We start from the raw sequence: 9,518 nt of genomic DNA, 5'->3' as shown, positions 1-9,518 counted from the left end.
AGCCCAAGGCTCAAGTGCCCCTCACTGAGGCCACGGAGGAGGCCTGTGACCAAATTGACGCCATAGCCATTCAAGGATGGATTCGACATGCACGGCGGTTCTTCCCTCGTTGTCTTGCTAATGAAGATATCGCCTGTGATGTCAACGAAATTCTCTGGCCTGATCCAGCTCGGCGAAGAGATGATCCCTAATATTTTCCCTGCTGGATTTTCTTCTTTTTTTGTCAGTTGTGTATTTTTTGTTCGGTTTTTTTTTTTGGTGTTATGCACAGTACTGTTGTAGCATGGACATCTTTTGTTGAAATTTTGACTGATTTAGATAAATAAATCATATTTTCATCACTCTTCAGCATTGGTCTTGTGTTGTATTTGGTGAATTTTTAGTATTGTATATTTGCACTTTCTCTGTGTACTTCACTTACATTACTCAAATAACTGAGGAGTAGAATTGCTAAAAGTGTTTTAGGTTAAGCGCAGCAGTGTGTAACTGGTTCAGACAGAATTAAGTCATATGAAACGTGTGTTTTCATATGGTAACAAAATATCATTTTTATAAAGTAGTGTATAGTTTTTACAAGAGTGTTTCATTTTGCAAAGGATGTGAGGTGTTCTGCTAATTGTGTGTAGTATTTTGAAAAACCGGGCCCTCTATTCGAAATCGTGCTTAAGCAATTGAAAAAAACTGTAAAAAGCCCCGAAGCTGACTGCAGCTGAAACTGAAAAAAAAAAAACAAGTTGTAATGCATTCTTTTATTTTCACTGCTGGATTCATTGGTTCCATCTGTTATGATAACCTTGTACTCACCCAAGTAGGCTATTTATTGAAATCACATAAAGCAACAGCGTTGCTAAAAAATAGACCCAACAAGGCAAGATAGATGAGTGGTCAGACAGGTCTAAAAATGTTAAAGCCACATAATCCAAACCAATAAAAATAAGCACTCTTAGCATGTTAATTATCTCTCATTGCACAGTAAACCAAGGATAAAGTCAATCAGTGTTAACCCAGACAGTTTGTGTGGAAACAGTTTGGCTTGTATGTCACAGATCAGATCTGTTGAAACAACATAGGCTACTGTCTGATCATCTGATTGCTGGTGTTTTACTTTTTTTTGAAGGCAAGACAGTGAATGTTCCTTAAAATGTTTGAATGTTTTCCCCAAAACAGCAGCGCTACACTAAGCAAGAGTATCTAACATACATTGCCTCTGGACGATTCTCAGGTGGTGCTAATTTTAAAAAGCAAGTGATAAGAAAGGAAGAAGGACAGACAGAGAAGGAAACAACATGACAGGTGGACAAACAGCCTGTAGATCCTTTGCTCTTATTTCTCAGCCTGGCAGCGCACTCTGGTGGTGAAAATGTTCATTTCTGTATCTTGCTTGGGCTTAATGTGGTCTGTGGTCTGAAGATGTTTGTCAAAGCCAGCTATCTTTTGTTATTCATATAACCTTTTATTTTATTTTTATTTTTTACAATTAATATTAATCAATGAAAATATCAAACCTTTAATCTTCTGCAAATCAGGTCAAAGATAAGTGTAATATCTACATTTTCAACTTCAATGTCAGGACACTCACAACTCTGGGCAAGAATGAAATAAAGTACCTAATGTTAGAATGCTATTCCCTAGTCTTTAAGCGTCTACATATCTGTTTATTTCTTGTTGTTAAAGTAACATGAACATGCAAATTGTTAATAAAAGTCATTACAACATTAGAACAGCTTGAGATCAGAAGTGGGTGGCCTGGTAGGCCAGTAGATATCCATCATTGTACATGTAGATCTGCTTGTCGGTTGGGTTATAGCTCAGACTGGCCACTCCTTTAGCTACCTTTTCCAGTGGCAGTGCAAGTGAGTTGTCCTCTCTGCCTGTTGCTGTGTCGAAGGCGTAGAACACCTCCTCGTGGTACTCATCAACGTAACGAGTTGCATACAGCACACCGCACACCATGAAAGCATTGCTCACTGCCTTTTTGAACTGCCTCGTCTCCCACGTCTGTGTCACATTGATGGTCTGAGCTTCGCTGTCCCAAACTAGCCGACTCACTACGAGATTACCATGGTTACCGACAGTGGCATAGAGGGCCCATAGTCCTGTCTCATCTGCCTCAATGTCCACATCACTGTTGTCACGGCAGACATAGTAACAATACGGGAACTTGTTGTTGTAACCCACGCCGTTGCCTGGAAGTGTCACCCGTTGAACAGCGTTGCTCTTCAGGTCGTAGCGGCAGACATCTGCAGAGCTGTAGCAGTGATAGTACAGTGCTTCACCATATAGAACAGCACTGGGACCCTCAATGCTGTGGGCATGACTGTAAGATGGAGCCATGGTAAAGTCCTTGTACTTGGCAGATTGCATGAAGTCCTCATAGCTTTGGAATACACGAAGAGAGTTGCCCCATTTGTGGCTACTGAGCAGAGGCTGAACCCAGTAACTGTTCCTCTGTTCCTCACTGTCCACCTGGGCCTGTTTGCCCCATGAACCAGAGATGTAGGTTTTGCCAAAGGGATTGACCTTAGTCACGACAGGCTCACTAATGCCAGTGAGAAGGCCCTTGAGGCAGTGGCTGCTCTGACCTGGAAACAGAGAGAGATGAGAGTGTTACTGCCTATTGATATTTAATTGATTAAAAAGGTTTTCTTTGTTTCATGTTTTCCTTAATGATGCAGTTAATGATTGTGGATAAAAGTTGGGTTGAAGATGGTGGCAGGTGCTGGCGCCACCAACCCAAAGTGCCAGTGACCTTGGAATGAGAATCAATACTTTATATTACTCCAAACTTTCGTTCTCACATAGCTGGCCCAGCTATCAGACAATAAAAGAGATGCTCTGATCACAACTCACTCACTGCTGTATTAATGTTCACAAATGTCAGATATTTAACCTTGAACTAGAGTTAACACCACAGTTTGAGAACCACTGTTTTAAGAAGTGGCAGGCAGATTGACAGAAAATTTACATTTTCGATCACTTATATGATATAAAAGGAGTTGGAAGTTTAGATTTTGAGGATAGCCTTTTGTAGATAGTTGCATCCATGTAACCATTTTAAGATGTTATTTGTAAGAAATGGCCAGAATTGAATAAAAGGTGGGGCCAGAACTATACGGAGCAGCATAACAGCTTAGTCCTGCTCATTATACTCTGTGATATACATAGCTATCTTTGGCTGTGGCAACTAACTGCCACTAGCAAGTAGCTCAGTTAGCCATGGAGCAGTCAAAAGCAAGTAAAGCAGACTGACTGAACAACGGAGACCAACGGAGGTCAGTTTGATGATGGGGGATTTCGTGCAAAAATGACTTACTTCAGCTCTGACCAGCAGTACGACTCTTGGGCAGGAGAGTGCAGTGGCCGACGAGCAAGAGAGAAATGGGCATCAGCAGTGGGCTAAAACGGCATGTAGAGCCAGAATATTTTCACATCTTACTCTGCAAATTCACCACCAGAGGTGAGTTTTGACAGACAAACCAAGACCGTTTTGGTGAGTTTAATTTTGTTGAAGTTGAGTTGAATGTAGTGTGTTTTTACAATGTTTCAACACGGTCACTGAGTTGGCCTAAATTCAGTGAAATAGTGAAACTTGAATTCAGAAGGTGTATGGTTTGGAGTAAGAAAAATAATTGTCAGAATTGTCATTTTGCCGCTTTTACATCTCACAGCTGAAACGATGAGGGCTATCACCTCCTGTGGTGCAAAGTGGTAGTACAATGCAGGATGGTCCAGGGCTAGCTGGTAAACATGCTAACCTCATTAAACATCTCTGCGACACAGTGCATAGATGTCTTTGACATAACATCTTCACTGCTGTTTCTTCACATTCTCTTGATAATGTTCGTTTGACATCTGCCAAAGTAGTTATGTTCCGCCCATGTCTGTTTGTCTGTCGATTGGTTGGTTTGTCAGCAGGACTACACAAAGTTTTCCACCAAACTTGCATGGAGGATAGTTCTTGGCCCAGAAAAGACCCCATTGCTTTTAGATCTGGATAAATGGACAGATCCTGGAATTCTCTTTCAGGTTCTTTAACACTGAAACATATGTGGTTTTTGATATTTTGGTTAATGTTTTGAGGGAACAATGCATGGATCATGATGAAACACATGTGGCATATTTAGATGGATGGTGTTTATGAGACTGTTCACATTTGGCAACTACATCAGTCCTGAGCGATCTGATCACAAGTGGACAGCTCTCAGTATAGACGGGAACACTCCCAACACGCATTTAAAGGAGTCATCTCCCGGACATCGCAATTTCTCTCGTTAAATCATGCATATTGGTGTTGGACCTCAGTTGAAACTTGCCTGAAAAGCTGGAGTTTGAAAGTGGCTATTTTTTTTTCGCTTTGGCTCAAGGGTGCGCATTCCTAAAGCACGAGATTTTGACTCTGCTCCTGTGGTGACGTTACCACAGCTACTTGCATAAGCATCGGCTCACAGCCGTCCTCAGCCAGACTTTCTGAGTGAGCACGCCGAATCTGCCTTTTTCTCTGTCATTTTCATGCCATACATCATGACCACCAGCATTAAAACTCAGCTCTTACATATTAAACACGAGTGTGAAAAGTAAGAAGGAAAAAAAAAACAATTTACCATTCAGAGACATCCTGCTGTAAACGTGTCTCTTCCACCGTCTCTGCCTCTTCACTCTCCCGTTCGGGTTCCGACTCCGGCTCGTACATAAATGCATGAATTCCGTAAGGTTCGTCATTTAGTGTGTGGGCCATGACAGGGGGCTGTTTATGTTTTGGAGTCTGTGTGCATGCAGGCTAGCCCCCTATTCCTGCGGCCAATCAACTCGCGCCTCATTACATATTAATAGAATGCACATCTGGACCAGTCAAAACCTCGCGCATAATCTCGTGTGAGAAAGTCGCGATATAAAAAAGTGTCAGAACAAGCTCTATGTTGTTTTTTTTAATTTTTTTTTCTAATAAGTTTTAAGAATTGATCCAAAGCGATCCAAGAGGGACTGGATATGTAAAAAACCAGGTGATGACTCCTTTAAGACGCATCTGAGGTCCGATAACTCATACCACGTTGTTTAAGCAGTGTGTGTGGACATGTCTAAAATGTGGTCAACCTCGCTTCAGTTGTTTGAAAGCACTGGTTCAACTGATTTCACCATTTACGGCAAATGTATTTGAGAATATAACATATTGATGGTAAACATGACAAGTACAGTAAACAGTAACTAATATAGGCTACTTCTTTTTTGTTGTGGAGTGGATCACCAGACTCCATTTTAAAATGCTTTCTGCAACATTTTTTTTTTATATTTGGGCCCACTTCTTAATTCCACAAACATTATACGTGAACACATTTCTTTCTTTGTATAAAAAACATGGTCCTTTGTCCCAGTGATATAGGTGTATATTTGCATATAGAGAGGATGTGAGGGGATGTGAGATCCAATCACAAGTGGTCACTCAGAACACTCGAGTAACATTTGATGCCAGGTGTGAAATGAAGGATTTGAAGCTGTCCAGTTGTGATCAGATCACTCAGGACGGATGATTGAACCAAATGTGAATAGCTTCTTTAAGTGATTTCGATTTGATGCGGATCCAGATAAAAATCCAGATGTGGCAGATTTAATTAAGTTTTATTTGATATTGGATTAGGCTTGACTGAATTGAAGGAGACTGTTGGGCCTGGGCAGAGGTATGTACTCTCTGCCATGTCTTACATAGCATATTGCCTCAACACGTTGTGATTGTTCAATCGTCTTACAGACAAATAAGGCCTACTTAATTGAATTTTTCACCCATGTCTTTTTTGTTTAGTGTCTGACTGAGTTCTCTTTGTTCTTCATACGGTCGTTTTCTATTACAGTCTTTCTCTCTCTCTCTCTCTCTCTCTCTCTTCTCTCTCTATCTGTCTCTCTCTCTCTCTCTGTCTCTCTCTCTCTCTCTCTCACACACACACACACACACACACTCACCCCATACTTACTTCTGAAGTCTTTGGGGATTGACTTGCAGGACTCAGCGTCATTCTTCAAGTAGCGCAGTCTCTCTTTGATAGTCTGGATATTTACTGTGTCCCACATTTGCATCTTGCCTACGTCCTTACGCAGTTTACCCACCTAACACACACAAACACACACATGCACGCACACACACACGTAAAACATTGTATACAGTTGATAAATGCACACACTAACTCATTATATTAACTTTAAAAAATAACTCAGCCATGTTTTGTCACGTGATCTGATTTTTTCCTCTAAATGTCACAAAATATCACTTGATATTTTATATTTGTTTACTTTCTTTCATGTCTGCTCATGACATGACAGGAGACCTGTCCCAAATGGTTCCAAACCTCAGATTTTTAAACATGATTTATGAACATGTTTATTGTATTCCAAGGACTGCCAATATCTGACACCTTGGAAATGAAGGTCAACCATCAACTTTCTTTATGAATGATGAATGATTTGATTCCAATTGTTTTTTGCGTTGTTTTTTAAATATATGGTTTATGTCATAAAATATGTAAAATATACTTTTAAATGTTAAAAAAAAAGACATCTGGTCCACCCCTACTAGACAATATAAGCATAACAAATTATATCATTCTTATTTATACTGTATTTTCCTGTATATATATGTATATATATATATACACTACTCACAATAAGTTAGGGATATTGTGAGAGACTCAGTGATTTCATACATACGGTGTTTGTTTCACTTCAGAGAGTTTTGGGATAGGGAGGCAATTGTATTGGGGTGATAGACACACCTCATTTTGTGTTTTCCAGGTAATGGTCTCACTGTGTACAGTGTGCCTTACACATTGGGGCCAGTACCAAAAAACTAAAAGACAACCCTTTTCATTGTGGCATCAATTTCAACATTCTGTGGGTATAAAAAGCTGGCATTGTCAGTAAGTCATTCCAAGTTCATCATTCAAACAGCCATGAACACACAATGTCACTTAACGGACGAGCAACGCCACCTGGCCATAGCGTGCCTTCGGGTCGGTGGCAGGCAGTCAGATGTTGCTCGTGAACTTGGTGTGTCTCAAAGTGTCATCAGCAGACTTGCATCAAGACACAGAACTACTGGCAGAGTTCGTGACAGACCCAGGAGTGGAGCCCCACGAGTGACAGACCGCAACGATGACCAGTACCTAAGGACCTATGCACTCAGACATCGTTATGCAACTGCCACACAGCTGCAGGCCCAGTTACGAGATGTGAGGGGTACTAGGGTTACCAGACAAACCATTCGAAACCGACTCCACCGCTTTGGCTCGAATGCCAGACGACCGTTGCAGGTGACTCCACTGACACCAAGACACCGCCGTGAACGTTTGCAGCGGGCACAAGACCATGTGACCTGGACAATGCAGCAGTGGTCTACCGTCCTGTTCACTGATGAGTGTCGGGTCACCTTGGACAGAAATGATGGTCGTCAGCGTGCTGGAGAAGGCGAGGTGAACGATACGCCGAGGTCAACATGGTCCCCAGGGTTCCCTTTGGTGGAGGAGGTGCAACAGTCTGGACAGGCATCACCAGTCAGCGCAAAACAGATTTGGTTATTGTAGATGGCTCAGTCACTGCACGTTCTTACCTCAGAGACATCATAGAACCCATCATCATCCCCCAATTCCGCCAGCACACCCCCAACTTTCTGTTCATGGATAATAATGCTCCACCACATTGTGCCAGAATTTTCACAGCTCGACTTCAGGAAGTCAGAGTGCCTCATATGGTATGGCCAGCAATGTCCCCTGATCTGAACCCCATAGAGCACGTCTGGGACCAGCTGAAGCAGAGACTGGATGATCGTACCTCAGAACAACATCATGAAGCTAGTGAGGAGCATGAGACGTCGCTGTCAAGCTGTCATTGCAGCAAATGGTGGAAACACCCGCTACTGACATTGTCAATTTTTGTTATTTGGGGCTATCCTTGTTATTGTCTACATTTTTGGGGTAATAAATATTGAACTAATGAAAATTGTGTTTCTTCTCATTCATTATTAGTAATATCAAAGGGAACTTTTACTTATTTCATTAAAATTCAGACCAAATAGGAAAAGCACTCATGTAAATAACAATATCCCTAACTTATTGTGAGTAGTGTGTGTATATATATATATATATATATATACATATATATATATATATATATATATATATATATATATATATATATATGCTGGTGCAACAACCTAATTGAGTTTCCCAGTAGAGTTTAGTAAAGTGTAACTTCATGTTACTCATGTAGAATACAACTTCAAGAATCACTTTAGTGTCTTCACTGCATGTTCTGCTTTACCTCTTTGGAGAGTTTACGCGTTTGGGTGTTGTTAAGCTGGCTGTGGACGGCACCAACATCTGTCTCCAGCTGGGTGAGCTCCTGGCCCAGCAGACGTAGAGACAGGTCCGTGTACACCCCCCGGTTGCGCAGGTACTGGTGAGGCTCCAGCCGGGCCGTCAGGTTCTCAATCAGAGCCTGGAACTGAGGGAGAAATTCGCTGGACAATGTCACCTGCAAGAAAACACAGACCAAAACTCATTTTCATTGGGTACCATCACCTACAAGACATGTAAGCCATGCTGATATTAATCACAAAAATCCAGTCAAAAATCTGCATTAAAATGTATGCATCATACCACTGTTAGTATGCACAGTTTATAGTATGGCTCCTAAAATGCATCTATATATTCCATCAAGTCAGTGGTGGAACTGGACTGGACCAAACTCACACCCATGACCGTTAAGATGATTCTAGTCGACTTTAGTTCTTACCTGTTCCTGCAGTGTGTTCAGAGATCCTTCACAGGTCTCAACCTGCTGCAGCACGGCCTCATACTTCACAGCAGGGAACAACCACAGGCTGGAGTCTACTGGGCACACACAGGAGCCATTCTTCTTCTGGCCTGATGAACGCTGAGCCCGGCCATCACACTGCAGTCACACAAGGATAAAAAAAACATTGATAGGGTATTGAAGGATTTACACTAATGTGATAAAGTCTACACTATAAAAAAAGAAAGAGAAAGCCTCAGTCTAATGTCTGAATAAAAGTGGGAAATTTTAAGCCTTTATCTTTCACTTTTATTCTTAATTTCTATGACCAAGATATCAAGTGTAACTTACCGAGGGCAGCAGGAGCAGGAGCAGCAGCAGCAGCATGTTTAGAGCTGGAGAAATAAAGTGAACTGAAGAGGACAGGCGCTGTTTCAGCAGAAATCACCGCTCCTCTTCTCTTTTCTCTTATAAGGTCAATCACAACAGAACACCTTTTCCTGACTTGCCTCTTGTCACAGATGTGTCAACCCAGAGCTGTAAAACCACTCACGTGGATGTGAAACTAAAAAATTCACACTATGCAATTTCTGAGCAGTTAGTCTAATCAGGAGTTTCCCTTATTTCCCCCCTCAAGTATATTTCCCCTTTGCAATATTATTTTAAAATCTTGCAATCATCTCACTTCTGTCTTTTTTTTAAGATTAAAAAACAGATAGATTTATCCATGTATTAATTTTAAA

The 9,518-nt window shown here is 41.3% G+C and overlaps 1 protein-coding gene across 1 annotated transcript; it reads right to left on the bottom strand.

Annotated features, from left to right (window-relative positions):
- Positions 1 to 734: 734 nt before the first annotated feature.
- On the bottom strand, positions 735 to 9,262 carry LOC115586081 (olfactomedin-like). The gene is made up of 5 exons (XM_030424844.1): positions 9,127 to 9,262; positions 8,776 to 8,934; positions 8,302 to 8,514; positions 5,964 to 6,096; positions 735 to 2,582 (listed from the first exon to the last, which is right to left on the bottom strand). The coding sequence occupies exons 1-5, from the start codon at positions 9,160 to 9,162 to the stop codon at positions 1,732 to 1,734; spliced, it is 1,392 nt and encodes a 463-aa protein (XP_030280704.1). The 5' UTR covers positions 9,163 to 9,262; the 3' UTR covers positions 735 to 1,731.
- Between the last annotated feature and the right edge of the window lie 256 nt (positions 9,263 to 9,518).

This window comes from Sparus aurata, chromosome 8, assembly GCF_900880675.1.
Source record: "Sparus aurata chromosome 8, fSpaAur1.1, whole genome shotgun sequence".
In the NCBI taxonomy this organism is placed as follows: Eukaryota; Metazoa; Chordata; class Actinopteri; order Spariformes; family Sparidae; genus Sparus; species Sparus aurata.
This window is presented reverse-complemented; position numbering and strand designations above follow the sequence as displayed.

Excerpts from the sequence above, each read along its gene's own strand:
- LOC115586081 (XM_030424844.1), bottom strand. The coding sequence starts at position 9,162 with ATGCTGCTGCTGCTGCTCCTGCTCCTGCTGCCCTCG. Across the intron at positions 8,935-9,126 it reads TCCTGCTCCTGCTGCCCTCG|TGTGATGGCCGGGCTCAGCG; the intron begins GTAAGTTACACT and ends GTGTGACTGCAG. Across the intron at positions 6,097-8,301 it reads CGCGTAAACTCTCCAAAGAG|GTGGGTAAACTGCGTAAGGA; the intron begins GTAAAGCAGAAC and ends TGTGTGTGTTAG.